Source organism: Felis catus, chromosome C1, assembly GCF_018350175.1.
Source record: "Felis catus isolate Fca126 chromosome C1, F.catus_Fca126_mat1.0, whole genome shotgun sequence".
Taxonomy (NCBI): domain Eukaryota; kingdom Metazoa; phylum Chordata; class Mammalia; order Carnivora; family Felidae; genus Felis; species Felis catus.
The window spans coordinates 111,671,195-111,693,585 of NC_058375.1; the positions used below are offsets into that span (position 1 = coordinate 111,671,195).

At 58.0% G+C, this 22,391-nt stretch overlaps 1 protein-coding gene across 23 annotated transcripts in view; it reads left to right on the forward strand.

Moving 5' to 3' along the window:
* The window catches only part of BIN1 (bridging integrator 1), a 55,256-nt gene that overhangs the window by 1,699 nt on the left and 31,166 nt on the right, over positions 1 to 22,391 (forward strand). Inside the window, exon 1 of one of the 23 annotated variants that reach the window (XM_019837921.3) lies at positions 19,643 to 19,750. The exons of 21 other annotated variants lie outside the window; for them this stretch is intronic. In XM_019837921.3, the coding sequence (XP_019693480.1) occupies positions 19,739 to 19,750 (12 nt within the window). In that variant the 5' untranslated portion in view covers positions 19,643 to 19,738. Of the gene's footprint in view, positions 1 to 19,642; positions 19,751 to 22,391 lie in introns of those variants that run through there. One more of the 23 variants, XM_019837935.3, reaches the window with a different exon arrangement.

Here is a 22,391-nt window from a genome sequence, read left to right on the forward strand (position 1 = left end):
GTGTGGAGGTTAGGGCCCTCAGCCAGTCTCCAGATCTGGCCTGGCCCCAGCAGCTGTACCACCCCCCCTCCGGGCCCCGGGCGGGGGGAGGGATTAGAGCACCGCAGATAGCTGGTGTGTGTGGGGGGCAGGGGGGGGGGCGGGGGGGGAGGGGGGAGGCTGGGAAGGCTTCTATGAGCATCGGTGGGGGTGGAGGGGCAGATGCTTCTGCCCTTGCTTCCTCCCCCTCCCCCCTCCCTCGCCCTGGACTGGGTAATCCATCTAGGTGCCTGGAGCCGGCAGCTCTGGGCTAAGCCTACTTCCTGCTGCTGAGGGGCTGGGAAAGATGAATGGGAAGCAGAAGGTTAGCTGAGACCAGGTCCCCGCCCCCACTCCACTGACGTCCTATTCCTCCCTAGCTCCCCTTGGCTCTTTTGGTGTCCCCATTGTCCTGGTTTGCCTTGTCTCTGCAGCAACTCTTTCAGTAACTTAAGGGACAGCAGGCATGACCTGTGTCCCCTCCTTGTAAGTGGCAGTATGTCATTACTGACCCCACTGAGCTGCCACCCCTCTCTCTTCAGCTCCTGTTCTGTGGCATGGGCAGTTGGCTGACAGCTGGTCAGCCATGGGTGCTGGCCTTGGCCAAGGGCTGGCACTGCCCAAGCCTGGGCTCTAATTGACCGGAGTTGTTGAGTGCTGCCTGTGTTCTGGCCCTCAGGCACTGGTGAGGAGACCCTCCCCCCATCGGAAGCCAGAGAGTAGCCTTCCTTCAGTTCTCCTCGGTTGTGGGCCCTGCCGCGGTACCCCCTTCCCAGAAGCCTGATGCATCTCCCCTTTGCCCTCCTGTGGTTCAGAGTGTGTCATCTGCTGGTGGTCTTCAGGACCATGTCTAATTCACAGTGTCAGTGGTCTCACAGGCACCCCCCCCTCCCTTCCCCCACCTGGCCTCTGCCAGATCAGTGAATGATGGGGACAGTTCCATCGGTCGGGTTGCCCTAGGAGGGCATCTCCTGGTCAGGGACAAGCAGTAGCTGGAGTGGAGGGCCTAGATAGTATCCGCATAGGTTCAAGGGCCCCATCTCTCCTTTTCTTCTTTCCCGATTTCCCCACATCCACTCCCAGCCCAAACATCCAGCAGGACTCCAAGGGTGACAGTGTGCTCAAGTTTCCTTGCTTGCCCTCTGGTGCCTACGGAGCCAGCTCTCCTGTGCCCCCAGCCTAGTGGGTCTCTGCATGGGTCTTGGCTTGGCATTACCCATCTCACCCTCCCCCATCCCTGTGTCGCTGGTCTGGGTGCTGTCCCTGAGGGGAGAGCAGACCTGCGTGTACACCCAAATGTTCACCTGGCCCTGGCGGAGGTACAGTGACTATGTATGAACAAACAAGGGCATTTGAGGGCTTGGCCTGGGAGTCCTGATGCAGGCTTGTGGGTGGGCTGACTTGTGCTGTGTGCTCCTCGTTCAGCAAATTCTGCCTTGGGCATGTGCTGTGTGCCTGGCCCCGGGCCCCGCTGAGGGTGCCGTGGGGATCGGGCTGTGCTGGCTTTGACTGCCGTGGAGCTTACTGTTGTAAGGTCCTGTGGCCTCTGGTCATGAGGACGGCGTAAGCGTATATCGGAGGGGCCAGCAGGGTCTGAGCTTGGCAGTGACACTGCTCACCTCCCAGCCGCCGGCTGCCCCCAGAGTGCTGGGGCGCAGAGCGTGTGCCTGGAGCTCGGCCCGGGGGTGTCATGAGGTCACCTTCCCATTGCGTCCATTTTTGGGCCTCAGTAGGGTGGCTGGACAGAGCCAAAGGTAGGGTGGAGCCCGGGTCAGATGACAGAGGATTAGAGGTTGGCGGGCTGGGCCCCTTGGGGGAGGGGATGGTGGGGGAGAAGGGACAGCTGGGGTGGGGGTGGAACCTGGCCTGCTTGCCCCTGAGGCCCACTGCTCAGGCGTCCTCACAGAGCAGAGCAGTGTGCTTGAGGGAGGCTGTGTGCTGGCAGAGCTGGGGCTGCTGATGAGCACAAGGAAGGAGGCTCCGGCAGGGGGTGGGAGTATGCACTCTGTCCCCCTAGGCCACCTAGAGCCTGCTGGGAATGGGGAGGCCCAGCTGGGAGAGGGCAGGGCCCAGGGCTGGCAAGTCAGAGTGGAAGGTGCGGCAGTTATTTATAGGACCCTGACACATGGCCCCGATGGCACCACATTTGCCTGGTGGTCAAGGTCTCCCAACAAAGTGGCGGTGTTAGCCTCAGCTGGAGCCAGGCCTGTATGACCAGTCTTTATCCTCACGGCAGCCGTAAGAAGAGCCGTGCCATAGGGAGGAGCAGGTGCCCTGGGAGTGGGGCCCACCTGGGTGCCTCCCAGCTTCCTCTCACCTCCCCCCTTCCCCAGGCCCCAGCCACCCATTGCTCCCCTCCCCCCCACATTCTGCATTTCTGTTTCCTCATCTTGGTGTCCATCTCTCTGTCCCTGGGTGTCTGAGGACTCTTCCTCCCCTCTCTTTTGTCTGTGCCCACACCCTGCCCCATGTCGCCTGTTCCTTGGCCTCTCCCTATCTGCCTGCTCTGTGTCTCTTTCCTCTGAGTTTGCACAAGGCTTTTGTACCTGCCTACCCTTGGAGCGGCTTGTCCCTGAACCTGAATTATTAATGGAGATGGTTCACCCACTGGACGGAAGGCTCCTGAACCAGGCATCATCTCTGGGAGCATGTCTATAGGGGCTCAGGACATTTGGCTAGGGAACGTGGGCACAGAAAGATTGGAAGCATGGCCTCCAGACTTCCCTGAGCTCTGGGGGTCCTGGCTGGGCTGGGGCCTGGGGGTGAGCTGGGTCCCCACTCAGCAGAGCCCTGCTGGCTCATGGCAGGACTCAGAATGAGGCAAAGGCCGTTTTGCCCAGGGGCCTGCAGACCAGGATGTGCTCACTGGGCTACGTGGGGCACGGAGGGTGTTCTGGGAAGGTCATTGTGGGCTGAGGTATGGGGCGAGAGTGAGCACAGGAGGCCAGCAGCTCGCTGACCACGTCCCTCTCCCTGGACCAGGCAGTTTCGATTCAGCTTGTCCCTTACAAGCTGTGTGACTTTCACGATGTGAAGAGAATGTTTCTGTCCCTCCTTCCTGCCAGAACCTAAGGCCAGGCCTTGCATTGTTCTTTTTCCATGAGTTTCTAGAATCCCTGGGTTCTCCCCTCAGTGTTAGGCCTCTTTCTTACTACAGGAGAAGAGACTACAGGAGCACGTCAAAAAGGCAGCCTGCATGGGCTTGGCAGGCAGGCAGTCCTTGGTTTCCCTATAGGACCTTGGGCAAGCAGCAGGACCTTCATCTATAAAGTGTGGTAATAATGGTTCCTCTGTGCTTATTTGTGTTGGAGAGTAAAGCCTTGGATGGTGCCCGGCACATAGCAAGTGCTCACTAAATGCCAGCTCTGTGGGGCAGGGCAGTACAGTGAGGCCACCCTGGAGCCTGCCGTCCCTGCCTAGGCCTGCTTCCCAACCTTCTCCCTGTGAGTGTCCATTACAGGCCTCTACAGACAGCTAATCCCTGCTGAGCCCTTAGCTGATCAGGGCTTATGATGGTGTGCGTGTGTGTGCATGCCTGTGTGTGTGTGTGTGTGTGTGTGTGTGTGTGTGTTTAGAGGGGCAGCCGGCGGCAGGGGAGGGAATCAGACAGCTCTGGAGTGAATATCAACTTTCCTACAGATAAACTCGGTGGCCCTGGGTAAGTTATTCCCCCTCTCTGGGCTTCTTCACTTTGGCCATCAGTAAAGTGAGGGAGGGTTGCTCATCCGTTCTTTAATTCATGGAAGGAACATTGAGCACCCACTATGTGTTGGGCACTGTTCTAGGGACCGGGGGTAGAGGGCTGAGCAAAACCAAGCCCCACCCTCAGGGAGCTGACATTCTAGCTTGGGGAGACGGTAAAGAAACAAACATGTGCTGGCAGGTGGAGTGGGTTCTGAGAACTGGGCTCAGCGTTTCCCGAGCATCCCTTAGTTACCACTGCTGAGGACTCAGGTGTGGATGTGAACATGGGCTCTCACACAGTGCAAGGGATTGGCCAGGGAGAGGCTGACTGGAAGCTTCTGGGCTCCAGGTAAGAGGGCACCTGGAGGAGGAAGGCTTTCCGTTAGATGTCACCCTTGGATGTTGTGTTTCTCTAAAGACTTTTTGGGAAGAGTTTCTTTTTGGGAGTAAAAGTACAAAGGAAAGGATGCCCATGCTAAAACTGCTCAGCAGGGCACTGACGGAGGACAGGCCTGGGCAGCTTGGAAGCGGGGCAGGGGCTCTGGGTTTGGAATGTAGAATGAGGGGGTCAGAGGGGCCACTGAAAGAGGAGGAGGGAGGCACCAAAGATGACCCAGACTTGGGGGTGGATGCTTGTAAGACTTTTTAGGAAGCTGAGTCTGAATCTCTCCCTAGTGTTACTGCCCGTGGGCAAGACTCATTGACCTCTCGGAGTCTCTTCCCTCCCTTGGTATCGGGGTGTGTGCCTTGCAGGGTGCTGTGCAGATTAAATGCACGGGGCTCGCCATTTCCCAAAGGAGCTGGTCTTGTGCTGTGGATGGGACACCCTCGTGGGAACTGGCTGGCACCTGGGGGTGGTGGTGCCTCCCCAAAGGGGCTGTCACCTCCCAAAGAGGTCACTCACTTCAGGCAGAACAGACTCCATGCTAAGGGCTGACAGGGGTCAGGGCTGGGCAGTTGAAAAGGGAAAGGCAGGCCTCTTCTTGTTCCTAGGGAAGAGTTGGTCAAATATTAACTTGATAATAACAGCCATGGTTTACTGTGTACCTGCTGAGTGCCAGGTGCTTTGTGAAAACTCTCATCTCCACTGCAACCAGGTGAGGTCATTATGATTCCCATTCAGCAGATCAAAACACTGAGGCCCAGCAGTCGTATGACTTGCCCACGGGCTCTCCTGGTCAACTATCTGGGTTACCAGGTCTCTGGCAGAGATGTGAAATGAGATGTGAATCTCTAGTGACCCCTGCTGACCCCTCCTGACCAGGAAGGCCTTGCCTATCAGGTGGATCATCTGACAGATTTGGATCCCCAAGACCTTCTTCCTCCCCCATTAAATGAGTTTTGGGGGCTCTTGTCCCCTCTGTCTAGCCGTACACTTGGGGTGTGACCTTCACTCTTATGGGACGTGTGGTGGGCTCTGGGGTGTGGAAACTGCCGGAGGTTTCCTGATGTAGCCCAAAGCAAGGGTTTCTGCATGCAAATAAGGACTAACGAGGCAATGTGGTGTGTATTTATGCAATCATGTGTGTTTTCCCAAATATAAAAGCTGTATCCAGTTCATTCAGTATAAAGAGACACTCTATTCTGAGATTCTGTCTACTTTTGTTTGTATTATTGTAACAGTGTTTCTTTTATGAAATGATGTTAATAGAGTTGTTTTATAATGTTATAGAGGAGGATATAGTCATGTAATTGACCACACACACATGCTGAAGTCTTTTCCTGGAGTGGAATCTGAAAGTCTGGGACCTACTACCCACCCCTGGGGGTGGGAGGGGGGAGGGGGACCTTGCTGCCCAGCCCCACGCAATTGCTCTGGTGGGGAGGCAGGTCTCCTGGGTGCAGGCTTGAGGCTGGCCCAGGGCAGCCTGGGGCAAGCTCCCTAGAATATCTGCTCCACAAGGGTGGGTCCCGCCTCCTATGGCAGCTGTGGCACCTCCAGCTCAGCACATGGCACGTGCTCAGTGCATAACTTCCGCACGGGTGCGTGGATTCCTCAGGCAGGGCTGGCCAAGGCCTTGGAGATGCCCTGAGTGTTCAGGGTGCAGGGTGGGTGGGGTAGGAAAGCCAGGACTGCAGGATTTCAGGCCTTCAGAGAGCAGAGAAGGCCAGAGTTAGAGCTCAGGGCTTGGAGTCAGATGGAGGGGCACCTCCCATGCCGTGCAGGCCATTCCGAGGGACCCAGGCATCACAGTACCGTCTCCCCCAGTAAAATGGCCCAGGACCATGGCGGGGCGAACCTGAGCCAGAGGCTGCAGAGCTTCGGCCCAGAAACCGGGAGTGGGCTGGCGCCCTGCTCGGGAGCCCTGCCTGGCTTTAGGCCAGATGCCAGAGAGGACGTGGCCTGGGCCTCCTGCCAGAGTCTTCTTCCAACCTGAGAAAGCTTTTAGGTGACACAGGCGCTGGGGATCGCTGACCTGGGGGTCTGTGTGGTTTGCTGAACCCGCGACCTCGCTGTTAGGGCTGGCGAGCTGCTGTCCTCAGCCCCAGCCCCGCTGTACTCTTTGCTGGACCTCCTCCCTCTGCTTCCTGGACTCACCTTCAACCACACTGCAGTGCGGATGGGATGGGATTGGGGGCCCAGCATGGGTGGAGGGGGGGGGTTGGAGCCTGGCTGCAGGGATGGCCTCAGGGCACTGAGAGCCTCTTGGTGCCCTGCGGGTGGGCATTTGTGCCCCCCCATACTGTGTCCAAGCCTGAGGCGATGCGCTGCCCCCCCCTCCCCCCCAAGGGCAGTGAGCCACGGCCGCCTCCACCTCTGCAGCACCAGGGCCGCAGTGTCTCTGGGTTGCGCCCCACAGGCTGGGAGTGAGTGGGCGGCTGCCAGCCACAGCGCCACAGGGCCGTAGGGAGGGACTCCTTGCGGCTGGTGCTGGGCCAGCGCTCCGAGGCCTTCTGGGCCCCTGAAGGCTCCCTGTTCCTGGCTCCCAGGGCACCTTCGTAGGGACGTCCCTGCTGGCTCCGTGTTTTAGATGCCTCTACCCACACTGAACTAGCTCCCTCAGCTTATTTTTCCGGCTGTCCTTCCCCTGTCTGTGGCTTGCCCACTGCGGGCCAGGATGCTGAGGTGCGGCGGGTGCTGAGAGAGAACCTGCCCTGCCCTCAAGGGGCTCCCAGTGCCCATCACGGCACTCGGGGGAGACTGAGGGCAAGGGCACTGGTGCCCTGGACATGAGAGCCTCTCATCCACCTGGGGAAATCAAGGAAGTCTCCTCAGAGGAGGTAGCACTTGAGCTGGGTTTGAAAGGCAGAGAAGGTGGGTTGTGGGGTGTGCAAGGATGTTTCTGGCAGCCTGTTGAGGGTGGCTGGAATGTGTTTGAGTAAGGGTGGTGTTGGGGGGTGGGGCCCGAGACTGAAAGGATAGTGGTGGGGGGTGGGGGGGAGCAGGCCCTGGAGGGCTGGGAGGGACCCCAGACCCCTATGTACCTCAACCTGCTTATCTTTCTTCCTCACGTGTTGCCTGAGCCATGGGTCTGTCGTCCAGTCTGGGCTTAGCTGAGGACCCAGTGTCTCACTGGCCAGGGCCCAGGGAGCCCCTGGCTTTGAGGAAAAGGAGCCCCAGGGTAAGTCCTGCATGCCCTGAGGGAATGGCCTCTGGCTTGGCCAGGCTGGGATCCAGGTGTGCCCGGGAAGGGGGCCTGGGGTAGGGCTGCCATCCTGGAGTCCACCCTGTCAGGTGATGTCTGCTCCCCAAGCTTGCCGGAAACCGCACAACGTCTTATACTCCCTGCCTCACATGTGTCCCTGCTTCTGGGTTTTGGATCCCCAAGGTGACACTGAGGGTAAGTGACACCTCTAGGTTTGGAGAGCTTAACAGCCCGGAGGGGCCATCATGGCATCAATTCACCCTCTCCAGGCAGCCCTGTGGGCTCCGCCCTTCGTGGCCAGGCCACTGGTCAGATGGCCACGTGGGGGTCCCCTAGTTCCTGGGTTGGAGCAGGGGGGGTCCTCAAGGGAGGAGGGGTCGTGCCAGTGGGTGGGGTCTCTGGCTGTCAGCGCAGACTGCAGGGAGAGGAGTGGACAAAGGAACAGTACTGTTGTACGGATGGAGGCCCAGGGGCGGCTCTGGCTGGCGAGGCGGTTGGCCTTCTGCTCCCGCCTGTGGCTTGAGGGGCTCTCAGAGGCTGTGAGGCCGGAAGGCAGATTGGGTAACGGGAGAGCCTTTGTCAGACTGGCTGCTTTTCCAACAGCTGCTGCTACTTTCTTTGGACCCTCTGCTCAGCTCAGCCTCTCCCCAGGACTGTGGCCAACATGCCTGAGCCCTGGACGAGCCTGGGCCCACCATTGGGCACCAGGGACAGACCTGGTGCAGGCAATCTGGGCTGGAAGAAACCCCGCAAGGGGCCCCCTGCTCCCTACCCCCATCCACTATAGAGCCCCTATTTCTCTGCTCTGAGGGGGCATCATCACTCTGCCAGGACATGATAACTATCTTGGGGGTCAGATACAGGTGGGGGTGATGCAGGTGCTAACCTGGGGCCCCGGGCACTGGCAGTGGACCAAGGGCAGAGATTGAACTGGGGTTAAGAGGTGTGTGCGGGGAGGAAGACAGACCCTAAAAGAGAGGATGGAGTGTGGCCTCAGTGACCGCTCGCCTACTCTGCGGGCCTGGGCCTCTCTGCAGCCCCGTTTCCTCCTCTGTAAATGGGAACAACAGTTCCTGCCCCACAGGCTTGTGTAGAGGGTCCAGGAGGAAGTGAATGCAATCAATGCCTGGTCCCTGGTGGGAGCTGACACATGGGTTTTTTCCCAGGGAGCATCTTGGGGAAGCACCTGAGAACCCACACGTATGGACCATTCTGGCTTTGGTGTTTTGAGCTGTTTTGCTTATGACAGGATTCTTGACATTGAACTGTGGTGTACTTTTTTCCCCTTCTTTTTTTTCCTGTATTGGCTGAAAAAGCTAATTTGGGAGGTGGTGGTATCACCTCCTGGAGGAGGGAAGTCAGAGCCCCCGAGCCAGAGCCCGATTGAAGGAGGTGGTGGGGGGGGGGAGGCAACTGGTTCAGGTGGGCTGTGCTTTCAGGGACCGGGCGAGGGGCACAAAGCTGGGGTCAGAGGTGAGGGGTCGCCCATCATTCGTTCATTTGAGGAGCCTGATGTGCAACGGAAGACTCCAGGCTTGAGAGACTTGGGCTGAACCCTAGCTCGGCCTCCAAGCCTCAGTGTGCCCATCTGGGAGTTAGGAAGCATGAGACTCTCCTCTCCATGAGACAAGGTGAACCCGGAGACTCCTGTAAGTGCTAGTGGCAGAGCTGTGTCCCTGCTGGCTCCAGCTGGCTCTGGAGAGTTTAGGAGGGAGCACAGTCTTCCTGTCTCTGTGGAATTTTGTGATTTATGAAGAACACTTATACCCGCCATTTTTCATTTTATGCATTGTCTTGCTGACCTGTGAGGTAGGCAGGACTGGATTATGGTTCCATTTGGCAGGTGAGAACACTGATGCTTAGGGAAACCCTGGGATTTCCTCCCTTCCGGTCATCAGACTTGGCCCCAGGTTGGTCTTTCCCAGGTGCTGCCACCCCCATCCCTAAATCCAGGGCTAGGGAGAGACTGCTGAAGTGCACAGGTGCATGTCTAGGCATGGGGTGCACGCGCATGCGTGTGTGTGTGTGTGTGTGTGTGTGTGGTGGGGAAGGCGGCCCCTGGTCGCCCCAGGAGGCTGGCACACCAGAGGAGAAGGTAAAGCTGCAGAACTGGCCCTTCCCTGAGTTGGGGGGTTTCCTCATTGCCTGGCATTCGCCAACCAACTTTACAAGAGGTGGGAGTGTGGCTGTCCCCAGGAACCAAGGGACCTCAGAGGGTCAGGTTTGGAGAGAGCGGGTCTGATCCGCACTCCCTGGGGAGCCCAAAGGTAGAGGGGGAGCTGAGCACAGGCACCATCGCTCCCACCTCCCATGAAGAAAGAGCTGGGGGGCCCTGGGGCAGGGGAGACTTGAGGATGAGCTAATTGCTGCAAGTGTGAGCTGAGTAAGTCCTGATCTAAAATGAGAGACAAAATTCACAATTCATTGGATGCATTTGCTGAACCTGGGACAGGACCCAAATACTGTTGTTTTTCTGAAATAGTAAACCAAGCCAGGGGTTTATTTATTTGTATCCTCTCTCCACCCCTCAAGGATTCAGTCTAACAGTCTGTCCTGGCAGTGGGCTTGGCTCAGCTAGAATGTCACTGCCCTCCCCAAGTTGACTGCCTCCCCCTCCTGGCTGGGTGGACTGTGGGTCTGGAGGAGGCCACAACCAAGGGGGGGGGGCCGGGGCCCAGGCTGTGGATTTGAGGGGGGCCTGCTCTGGATCTGGTGGACTAGTGGGGGCTTCCTCCTCGTGTCTGGTCCTGGCACTGCTGGCCTAGCACACTGCAGAAACTACCTGGAGGGCGGGGCGGGAGGGCTGAGTCAGCACTGTGGGAAACCCACGGGCAGCAGCAGGACGGGACCCGGCGGCTGCACCCCCACCGGTGCCACTGCACTCACAGGTCACCCTGTCCAGTATGCACTCCAGGACACCTGGGGAGGCTGCCATCATGTTCTCCAGCTGGTGCAGTGCTACCCCCGAGCCACGCGGTGGGGAGAGAGGCCTCTGCACAGCCACGTGCTCTCAGCACACCCTGAGACCTGGGATTCTAGCTTGTGCTCTCTCTCCCCCGCTTTTTTAAGAAAAAGAATTTATCTACTTATGTAGCACAAGCCGGGGAGGGGCAGAGAGAAAGAGAGAGAATCCCAGGCAGGCTCCTCACTGCACAGAGCCTGACATGGGGCTTGAACTCACGAACCGTGAGATCATGACCTGAGCCGAAAGCTCAACCCACTGAGCCACCCAGGTGCCTCTCCTTCTCCTTACCTGGGCCTTGGGCCAGGCACTTAACCCCTTCCGCTATGGTTTTCTCCTTCATAGAATGTGGTAACCATCTTCCCTGTTTCACCCAGAGTCTTGGGGGGTGAAGGCTGGTCCTGTGGTGAGTGTGTGATCCTGGCATCTGCACCTAGTAGACACTTAATGCTAAGTGAGTTGGAGTGTAAGGCTCCAGTGCAGAAGCAACGGGAAAGGTTTTGCAAAGCACCTTCTCTAGTGTGGCAAGGTGGCAGGCTTGGGTTCAAATTCTAGCTGTCCTCCTCTCAAGCCCTAGACTTTGGGCAAGTTACTTACCCCTGAGAGCCTCAGTTTTCCTATTTGTGAGGATTAAATGGAGAATAGTGTCTCCATTTCACACCAAGGGTACTGGAAGTTGGCGTGCCAGCTCACGGGCTCAGCTCTACACTGGGGCAGGGGTGGCTGAGGCACCTTAGGTGGGTGTGGGGTGTTCGACTGTGTCTTGGCACTCTGTGTGTGTCCTGTTGGGCTATCCTGGCTGAGTCCAGGGCATGCTTGGCCCACCAGTAGTGCAGGAGTCCAAGCCCAGCTTGGAATCCAGATGGTGGGCCTGAGGGCTCTGGGGAGGATGGAAGGAAGCAGTGCTTGGAGAGGACTTCATGGGGGCCAGGTGACTTTCATCCCTCCCACCCTGACTCCTTCTCCTTGTAGGCAACAGAATCACTTCCAGCTTTTAGAAGATCTACAAGTGTCCAGAGCTGTAGCAAGGGATGGTCAGGGACCGACCTTCAGAATCTGGGGTTGGGCGTCCGTCCAACTTGCCCCTCTCTGGACAACCTTCCCCTGCAGTACGCAAAGTTGCCTCCTTTGGCACATTCCTGTGATTTTTTTTTTTTTTTTTTTTTTGAGAATTGGTAACTCTGCCTCACTGTTCAACTTCCCCTTGGTGTTGAATTGTGTTTCTCCTGGCAAAGAGGGCCCCAGGGGAGGAAGGGGCAGTAGGCATGAACCCAGCAGGCATAGAGGGTGTGCTGGTGTTTTCTATGATTTCTGGGGGTCTCTGCCACCCCTCCCTGTCCTCACTGCATCAGCCTTCTTGGAGACTTGACTGGGAGCCCGGATGTGTTGAGTGAAGGGATGTGGGTCAGATCCCTAGGGTCCCTCCGTACTCGGTGAGACAGGGACTCCTGTGCTGATGGTCTGAATAAGCCCTGGGAAGCCGAAATGGATGGGCCTCTCACGGTCACCTGGTCCTCACCTCCCTCCTTTGACTATAGAGGTGGGACACCGAGACCTGGAGCGTGACGACCTGTCCAGGCCTCTGGCGGCCCCTGAATGATCCCCCTAAGCTGCCCACTGAGCCAGTGAGGCCTCTAGGCCCCTGTTCCTGCCCACTGCGTCTGCTGGGGCTGGGGCTGGGGAAGATAGCACCTTCTCCTTCGGTATGCCCCTTGCCCACCCTATCTCTCTAGCCTCCCCTCCCCCACAGAAGCACAGAAAAGCAGGTGCAATGTTGTCAGAAGGAAGTCTGAAGGTGCGCCTGGATGGCTCAGTCGGGTGAGTGTCTGACTCTTGATTTTGGCCCAGGTCATGATTCTGCTGTTCGCGCATGGAGCTCGCTTGGGATTCTCTCTCTCCCCCTCTCTCTGCCCCTCCCCTACGTGCACACACACACTCTCACTCTCAAAATAAGTAAATAAACTTAAAAAAAAAAAACAGAGAAGGAAGCCTAGAAAAGCCTGCCCTGGCCCCTGAACATTCATTCTGCCTGCCAGGGGCAGGGGCGGCCATGTGGCACCCCCTGGTCTGTCGGTGGTCCCACTTTCTTCCCCCACCCCAGGCTTCACCCTTGACCGGATTACCTGGTGGTCAGCCCCTCCCTCCCCTCTAGTCCGTTCCCACTTCTCCTGCCTCCACTGGTGGAATGCAGCCGAACTAGACTTGCTCCTCTGGGGAACCATGAACCAGCCAGTCCCCACCCCTTGATTCCCAACTGTGAAGTTGGGGGTCCGTGTGGTGCCCTCATGGGTACCGGGGACTTGTGGACGGTTCAGGGCTGTGGCAGGGGAGCTTCCAGGCAGATGAGGGCCTGGGAGTAAGCACAGGGGCTGGGGTGAGGGCCCCCCTTCCCCTGACTACTGGGCCAGGGGTGCTTGTCAGCACTTTGGTGGCTGGACTGTGTGGGAGCTATTTAAAGGTGATTCCAGGCATCCACTCCCTTGAATAACAAAAATAACAACAGTAGCCAAAATAGTAGCAATAATATGTTTGAAAAAAATACCACTATCTTGTCTCCTTTAGGTGCTATTTATTTATTTTTTAAGTATTTATTTTTGAGTGAGAGAGAGAGAGAGAGAGGGGATGAGCGGGGGAGGTGCAGGGAGAGAAGGGGCAGAGGATCCAAAGCAGGCTCTGTGCTCACAGCAGAGAGACTGATAGGGGGCTTGAACTCATGAACCATGAGATCATGACCTGAGCTGAAGTCGGACACTCAACCAACTGAGCCCCCCAGGCACTGGTAGGTACTATTTAATAGTTACAGTTTCACAGATGTGGACACAGAGCATTCCAACTGGTGAAATAAATGAATGACCTGTTTGCGTACTTAGGTTGAACTTCTCTGATAGGAATAGATGTAAGTAAAGGGCTAAGGACATCCAGTGGGGCAAGTGAGCCTCTGTGGCGGAGGTGGAGTCAGGGAAGGCTGCCTGGAGGACGTGATGTGAAATAGCAGCATGGGCTGGTATCAGTAAGGAAGTAGGGTTTCCTGATGGAGATTTGGGGGCCCCAGGGCTGGCCTTTGCTTGGCCCTGATGCAGGTGGGTGCTGGCAGGGACTTCATCCTCCCTTCCCCCGGCCCTGGCTTCATGCTGTGCTGAGCTGTGGGCTTTTTTTGCACAGGCTGTTCCCCCACCGAGCTAAACAAGCAGCTGATGAGGGGTTTGTGGGAGGCCGTGCACTGGAGGGACAGATTCCACCCCCTCTGTTGGTGGCCAGTGTCCTAGAGCCTGGGGCTGAGAATAGCACCCACACTTGCATGGAGGGGACAGGTGGGGCCGGGTGGTGGCTCTGGGGGTGGTTGTGCTGACATCTCTGAACAGGTGGTGTGGGGTGCTGGGCCAAGGGTGGGGTCGTTCCTGTCCTCTGCAGGCCCCACCCAGAATGACAGGAGGCCAGCAGGCGGCCCTGTGTCACTCACATGCCCTGGCTGTGAGCCTTCTCTGGACCTCTTCCTGGGGTGGGCTGCATCCCAGGCTCGGGGCCAGCAAAGTCAAGGTGCATCAGGGCTGCTCATGGGGGCTGCCGCTGGTCACAAGAGGCCAGTACTCTTAGCTGCTGTTCGGTTTCCTTGGGGCCTTTACCATTTTACCCTCTTACCACCGGAGGGGGCCAGGGTAAGGGGGTGGCTTTCAGGATCCTAGCAGAGCTGGGGGGCAGAGGGTGCTGCTGGGGGGAGGTGGGGTGGATTGGTATTTGCTGTCCACCAGGAGCGTCGTGCGTAAGCCTGCGTGAGTCATGGGGAACAGGTGCGCTGGGCGGCAGGCACCGGGAAAGTCATGTGTGGGCTGAGGGTGGGAGGGCGGGGCGGGGCCGAGGTGGGAGAGGCCGCCTGAACTTTCTGGCCTGGGTGTGAGGAGTCCCAGGTTAGATGAGGGGAAGGGGACAGAAAGGAAGTCACCTACTCAAGCACACCGCATCCTTAGTCTTCCCATGAGGGAGAGGTCTTGGCTCCATTTTACTGATGGGGCTCAGGGCTTAGAAAGGTGTACTCCCTATGTAGGGTTTCACAGCCTGGGCCTGCTCCCTGAACCTTCTGCCCTGAGTCCTCTCCCCATGGAAGAGGTCCTTAGCTGGAGATGCTCCTCCCTCTCTCCCTCCCCTTGGCAGCTCTCCAGACCAGACAGACACTCTGAGCTGGCCCTCCGGAGTAGGAGTGACGGAGTGGGGAGGTGGGCAGGGAATGAGTGCAGAAGCCTGATGTGGGGTCTGCCCTGGCTGCCCTGGGCTTCCTGGCTGTTGTGTCCCCACCTCCCTCCTTGACATCTCTGGGCATCTCAGACTCACCATCTCCAGTGATGACAGCTCCTTCCCTCTTGTCACTCAAGCCCTGGAGTCTTCTTCACTTCTCTTAGTCACCCCACATTCGGCCACTTCTCACCATTTCCTGCTCTTGCCAAACCAGCTTTGGCTCTACCTGGGTCACTGCAGACACCTTTGAAATGGGCTCCCTGCTCTGTGAGTCAGATCACAGCTCCCCGGGCTTCCTATTCCATGGAGAGCATCAAAGCCAGAATCTTCCAGGAGCCTGCAGCTAAGGCCCTGTGGTCTGGCCCTGGCTGCTAAGGCCGTGTGTGCAGTGGTTAGAGCAATGGCCTCTGGAGGCAGGCTTGGGGTTTGGATCCCAGCCACTCTGCTGGCTGGCTGTGTGACCCTGGAGAGATTTTAAAGCAGTGCCTTGGTTTCTTGCTCTGGCCTTGCTCTTCCCACCTCAGGGCCTTTGCACTTGCTTGCCCTCTGCTTGGCAAGTTCTCTCCCCTTCATCAGGTCTCAGGTGTCACTTCCCTGAGCTGCTTCCTAAGAACAACACTTCTCTGGCCTCACTCTTTCTGTGCATTGCTGTGTTTTTGCTCAGAGACTCTTGTATTACCACCAGACATGCCTCCTCTTTGGAGTGTTGGCTCAGGGACTTTGCTTTGCCCCCTGCAGAACAGAGCCAGGCAGGCTGGGGGAGGGTGTCTAAGATGAGCCCCAACCCAGGGGGCCAAGTCCCAGAGTCCATGGGGTAGGGACTCCTCACTGTGGAAAGTCTGGGAGGGTCAAAATCAAGTGAGAGCCCTTGAGGAGGGAGCAGCTTGGGCTGTCCTGGAAAAGTTGGTGAAAAGTTCCTTTCTCCCATGGGAATGTGGCCTGGGTGAGGTGGAGTGCTGTGTGGGGAGGTCTGGATAGTTGGGTGGCTTCTGATTGTGGAAGGGGGTGGCCAGCCTTGGTCTGGGTGGTTCTAGCCCTTCCAGAAGCCCTCCGACCCACTGTGGAAGCCTCCTTCTGCTGTTGACTAGGGATGGGCTCCGCCTGGTGGGTGACCCCTGAGGGGAGGGGAGTCGTCCCAAGCCTGGGCCCCTCTGGCCCCCTTGGGGCTGTAGTGCTTCTTTTGGCCTAGACCTCCTCTTGGCTGACTTTTCTATCTTAGCCCTGAGATCACGGGCTTTGAGCCTCAGGTTCCTCCCCTGTGGAACACCTCCCTCTTCTCACAGGATTCAGAGAACACTTGTAAGCCTCTTGGATGCCTTTGGCTGAGTGACTGCTGCTGATTTGTGGTTTCCACCTCCACTCTGGCAAGCTCAGCTGGGCCCTTCCGGGCTCTAGCCGACCTCTTCCCCCTCCGGACGTGGGCTCCTGCTGCCTCTGCTCCCCTGTGCTCTGTTCTGGGCTGTTCCCATCTCCCTACCCCAGCCCACCCTAGCTTCCTCTGGGCTCTGGGTGGCCCTACCCTGGCCGCTGGCCACAGGCTTATCTGCTGAACAAGCTGGAATTTCAGGTCCCCTGGTAGGGGAGGGGAGAAGGGAGAGGGGGAGGGGAATTCTGGCCCACAGTTGCCTGGGGTGAGGGCCTTCCGGTCCACCTGGACAGATGGGTGTGGAGGAGTAGGAGACACCCCCTCCAGGCTCCCTGCCGTCTCAGGGGTTAGGCCTCCAGCCCCAGGATGGACCACGTCCTCAGGACTCTGTGCATTCTGGCTTTTGACCAACCAATCAGATCTCAAGGCAGTGTGGTGGGGCCGATGGAGTTAGCGGGCCGAGTTTTTTATGTATCCAGTTAAGGACGTAGAAAAGAAAACCAAACATCACTCTTTACTCTCACCAGTGTTTCGTAAGGGAAAGGGAAAATTGCTGAAAGAGGAAGGAGATGATTTTAGACTGACCGTCTCCCAAGCAAGGCCAGTTGACTTCCTCAGCCAGGGGCCCACAGAAAAGGATGATGAGTCTTTGTGGGCTGGTGTCAGGGGCCAGTGACTTCCAAAACACCAGGACCTGTGGGCGTGAGGCAAGGAGCTTTCTGGGATGGGGGAGGGGTGGGCGGGTGCAGTCCAGCCTCGGTCAGGTTGGCCAGGAGGAACCTGGAAACGTTTTTCTAGTGTTGTATTTCCTTGCAAAAGTCTCGACAGCTTTGCATTCTGCTACGCAATCTGTCTATGTTGGTTATGTCACAAAAGTGCTTCCGTTACCAGTTACATCTCCGGAGGGCGGCAAGGATGCAGCAGCAGGATGAATCTTTTGCAGTAAACCCTGCACGTGCTGCCTGTTACTGCCGGGCATCTGGGTGCCTCCCACTTGAGAATGACAAGTGCAGTCTGGGCTTTGGAAAACCATCAGGTTTGGGGGGAATCTCTCTGAACCTCAGTTTCTTCATCTATAAAATGGGACAATAGCCCCCACCTCAGGATGTCCTGCTGATCTGAGCCCAGCTGAAAGCGGGGGTTAGGGTGGTGGGCTTCTCTCAAGGGGGGGTCCTTGGACCCTGCACCCTGGGGTCATGCTTTGCAATGTGATCTTTGTGGAGCTTAGAAGGAGGGGTGGTTGTGGTGCCCTCGGCTGGAGCCTGCCAGGAGCCCGGCTGGGGAGGGGAGCCCTTCAGAATGTGAGGTGAGCCGACAGCATTTTTCCCCCTAGGAGGAAGGCAGGATGTGAGACGCCTGTCCTCAGAGCCAGTCTCTCCTGCTACCACCTTGCAGCCAGCCTGGGGAAATGGAGGTCCTAGGACAGCAGTGTAGAGAGACCAAGAGAAGGGACGCAGGCCCCTGGCCGGGCTTGTCTTTTGGGGGCTGCAACGTGTACATGTGTGTGTGCACGTGTGTGCGTGCATGCGTGTGTGTGTGTGTGTGTGTGTGTGTGTGTGTGTGTGTGTGTTTGGGGGTAGAGAGAGGGAGCTGGAGTCTAGAGGCTCCTTCTGGTCCCTGAGACCCACCTGCCTGGGGCTGCCGGGCCCGTTCCTGGCCTGGAGCCCATCTTGCCACCCTCAGCTACTGTCGGTTTCCCTTTCTCTGGTTTTCTCTCCATTTCCCCTTCCTCATTCTGGGTTCTCCTTGCACAGTGTCTCCTGGCCTCAGCTCTGCTTCTTGCCTGGCTCTGTGGCCTCCTTGTGGTTCCCGCTGCCTTCCCACCATGCTGGGGGGCGACCAAAGGGCCGTGGGAGGGAGCCCCATCAGGAAGTGTGTGCGAGTGTGTATGCACAGACATGGGGGTGAGCATCAGCAGGTGAACGTGTGGGTGCTGGGTGTGCCTGCCGCCTGTGCATGGGAGCCTGTGAGTGTGCACACGGGTGCTGCGTGGGGGGCCTGAGTGCCAGGGAGCATTCTTGCCTCCTGGGGATGGAATGCTGTTCTTGGCTCTTGCCCAAGGCCAGTGTTTCCACATTTATCTTTCTTAAAAAGTCTTGGAGCCTCCGGGAAGTTGTAAGGGAAAGCCTGATGTGCGGCCAGCCTGGCTCTGCAGGAGGGCCTAGGAGTTTCACTGGCCAGGGCAACTCTGCCGCGTGTTCCGGACTTGCTTTGTGGGACCCTGGGCTCTGCTCCCAGGCAGGGGCCTGAGTGGCTTCTCCCTCCTGCTGGCCACAGCTGGGCTGGAGTGGGGCCCAACTCCTTCCAAGAGAGGTCAGGCCCCTCCTTCTATCCCTTTCCTCTTGGTCCCTGCCTAACCCTAAGGCACAGCAGGAGCTCTGAGGCTGCTAACCATGTCAGACTAGTCACTCAGAGACCACCAGCCTCTGGGGGAAGTGTTGCTGCTTGCTCTGAAGGCAGAGCCACCTGACTGCTTGTCAGGGAGCTCGTGAGGCTCCCTGGAGGGAGGGGCAGACTTTGCTGGGGCTGGATGCTACATGAGAAGATGGAGCTATTTCCTTGTGTCCAGGGTCAAGAGCCACACTTCAGGGGTGGCACCCCATGGAAAGGACCCAGGAGTCAGGAGCCCTTGGGTGTAGCCTTGGCCAGGCCACAGGCCACCTCAGCACTCTGTCCTTCTGTCTTCTTTCTCATTAAGTGGGAGTGCCTTATGGCCACGTTAGAAGAAGAGGCCAAAGAAGGAGCTCAGCCTGCAGCACAGTGCTGGGAAGGGTTCAGCAAGGCTGGTGGGGCATCCCTGGGCCAGACTCACCTGTTGGAGGGGCCCATTGTCTCTGCAACCCCAGCACACTCAGTCACTGGCTAGAGTAGGCCCATGGATGGTGTGGCCTTGGCTGGAGCGCAGTGATGGGCCCAGAGGTCTAGTTCATTTGCCACAGCAGATGAGATCTGAGCCATGCTTGTTTACAGCCACAGCAAAGCCACAGAGTCCTGGGTGGCCAGCCAAATTACTTAATGTCTCAGCCTTACTTTTCTTATCTCTAAATTGGGGGTACGAGTGTGCAGCTCAGGACATGGCCTAAAGATTAAGTGAGATACTCAGGAGGAAGGATACTCAATAGCAATGAACACACCTCCCCCTGAAGACAGCTAGGCTCCTTGGAGAAATGGTGGGCTTTAGGGGCATGTGCAGGTGGCAGTGAGTGCTGGGTTTGGGGGCCTACCTCTGTCCTCTCCTTCCTTGCTCTCTTGTGGGTGCTGCTGGGGTCCCGCCCAGCTCCTGGGTTGCTGGAGGGTCTGAGACAAGCATGGGGACAGGTTCAGGCCACTAGTGTCAGAGCCCATCACACGGGTCTAAGGGCTCGCAGCATCAGCGCGGGGGACCGGAAGGCCAGCTGTGCAGCTCCCTAGCCTGGCCCACCCCAGCTGTGTGTGGGAGAGAGGGTGGAGAAGGAGGCATCCAGGCCCCATCACAGAAAGAAAGCCCCAAGGTGTTGGGGGTGGGGGGGCGGTGAGCCAGAAACCCGGAGGCTCATGGGCAGAGTGGGCAGAATATGCCAGATTGGCATGTCTACCCTGGGGGAGGGAGCAGCTCTGGCCTTTCCCCCCTTGAGGTGTCTCCCTCAGAACAGAGCCCAGTTGTGTGTGCTGAGCGACCTGTGGGAAAACCTGGCCTTCTTTCTGCCTGCCCATCTGTCTGTCTGTCTGCCTGACCTGCCTGTTTGGGAACCTGTGTGTGAGGTGCAAAGACGTGCATCCTGTCGCTGTGGTCCCCTGACCGCAAGCTCTCCTGGGAGGAAGCTGTGAGGTGGCAGTGCTCAGCCCCCCTGGTGCAGCTCACTTCTCCGCCGACCCTGACAGAGGCAGCGACCGGGCAGGTGCCGGGAGGAGATGATGAGGAAGGTGAAGGCCTGACAGGGTCTCAGCTGGGTGGTGGGTTCTTGCAGGGGAGCTGGATGAGTCTCCCCACTACCTCTCGTGTTGTGAGTGTGTGTGGGGGGGTTGGGGTTTGGGGGACGCTCTGGGTGAAGTGTGGGTGGGTCCCCATCTCAGCTGGCTGTGTGAGACGCCTTTGCAGTAGCCATGACAAGGGGTGCCGTAGCTGCTGGAGGAGCCCCCGGCTTTCCTGCTTGGCCCAGAGCCTGGGGACCAGGGCTGATTGGGAACATGGACCTTGCCTCCCTTTGGGCTTCCCTCCTGGGGCCCTGGACTTGGCTCTTCTCCCCAGCCTTGGGTTCTAGAAAGCACTTACTCCTGCCATCTGCCATGCCATTCAGATGTGAGCATGTGTCCCCACAGTGCAGGGGAAGCCAGCCCCTCTCTGGAGGAAGGAGACATTAGAGTCCCCCCCTCCTCCCCATAGGGTGTTGTCCCGGATTCAGGGCTCCAAGCAGGGCCACCCGCTGTAGCCCAGTGGGTGAGTGCCTGCAGACCTCTTATCCACACTGTATCTGCGGGTCTGGAGTGTCGTGTGCTGGGTGGGGTCTACTGGGTTCCCCTCCTCCAGTTTCGGAGGTTAGGAATGGCAGAGCAGCTCAGAGCTTGCTCCTGGCTGTCAGACTTTAGGCTACAGGGCCTGATTTATCCACGCTCACCTGCCACCTTGTCACATGGCAGTGAAGACTCTTACCTACAGGAGGGAGCATTTGGTGTCTGTAAAGTGCTTTGCTCAGTGCCTGGTGAACAGTCAGTGATGAACTGCTCCTAGTTCAAACAAGACTGGCCCTGGGGGGACCTTCCTGTTCCTCTGGGTTTGGTGGTCACGCAAGCATGGCTGTGTAGAGGCACATGTGCCTGTCCCCAGGAGGCCCCAGGAGGAGAGGTGAAGGTTTGGCAGGACTCCCCATACTGGGCAGTGGGAGCAGGGTGCTCTGGGCTGTGAGAAAGGCCACAGCAGAGAGGCTGGGAAGGGGCCCCTCCCTCCTTCGAAGCTCCCCCTGAGCCCTGGTGAGCCTCCTGCCCTGCACAGGGAGGGGCTGCTGGCCCCGGTTCACAGCGCAGGTTCAGTGAGGCCGAACTGTGTGTGGATGTTGTCGCAAGGAGGTTTGTTTCTGCCACCAGCTGCTCCTCTCCACCCTGCCCTGGACTGTCCCTTCTGAGGACGTCAGCTCCACTGCTCTCGGGCTGGGCTGAGGATGTGTTGAGAAGAAACAGGGGTACTGATGAGGCTTTCCGGGCTGCTGAACTGCCCTCCCTCCCTCCCCCGGGCTAACACCAAGGTGTGGCACCTCTCCTCTGCCCCATCGTGAGAAAGGCTCTCTGTGTTTATTACAAAGGGAGACACACGTGACAAGAGCGTAAGTGTGACACTGGTGTGTCTGGGGCTCTCCCCCTACATAACCCTGGACAGACCATGGGAATCCTGCCTCTGTCCCCACCTCCTGCTCATCCTATAAGGCCATCTTCATTGTCCTGCATTCTCTGGGCCCCTGGGGGCCAGGCCCCTCTGGATGCCCAGAGTCCCCCAGCCACTCTCAGTAGTCTGTGTGTGAGCTGGGCACAGGGAGGCCCCACTAACCGCGTATTGAATGGGCGGAGCACCTGTGTCCCTAAGGCCTGTGGCCTTGGCCACGCTGGCCTCCTGGTGAGCAGAGGGCTGAGTGTGTGCAGGTGTGTCCTAATGAAGGCACTGGATGAAGGGGGCTGAGTGTGTGCATGTGTGTCCTAATGAAGGCCCTAATGAAGGGGGCTGGAGAGAGCAGCCCTGAGGCCTCCCCTGGGGACGGGGACAGATCTCAGCATGGCAGAACAGCTTCAGGTGGCAGGGAGGGGGTGGGTCGTGGTCTGGGCTCCCCAGCAGCCGGTCATAAAGGTCTGTTAGCCAGCGGCTGGGCCATGGCAGGAGTTCCAGTTACAGAGGTTGGAAAAAAGGAAGCTGGTAGCGGGAAGCTGTGGGATTTTTACCGGACCGAATTTTGTCTTTGTCCTTGCTCCGAGGCAGGCAGTGCTCGGCTTGCTTTTCCCTCTAGTAGCCACACCAGCAGCACCTTGAGAGCGGGAACCCACGCTGTGTGACCTTCTGTCACCTATAAAATGGGGTAGGTGCAGGGGGGGATTAACGAGGCCAAGGCCAGCATTCACTCACTGGGCGTTTTCCTGAAACACAGCCCTGCAGCCATGCCGTGGTTACCATTCACAGTGTGGACAGGTTGTGGTTACCGCTCGTGGTGTGGACAGGTTAAGCAGTTAGCCTGAGGTCACGTGGAGCCAGGAGCCTACCCCACCTTCCCGAGCTGGTCACTCCCCTGCACATGGCCCCTTCAGGCTTGGGACCTGCTGGAGTGGACCTGGGTTATCCAAGACCGGTTCTCAGGTCATGTGAGTGCCAATCCTAACCCTCATCCTAATGTTGACCTTTCACGGTCAGCTTTCTGTCTGTGTGTCTGGCTGAGTACTTTCTGTATGCAACCCTCCCATTTTGCATAAGAGGATACTTAGCCTGGGAGATGGGATGTTCTGTTGAAGGTCATGGCTTAGATTAGCCAGCAGGCACCAAGAACAAGTTGTGCGTCTGCCCTGTGCCCAGCCCTTTGCAGGAACTGGG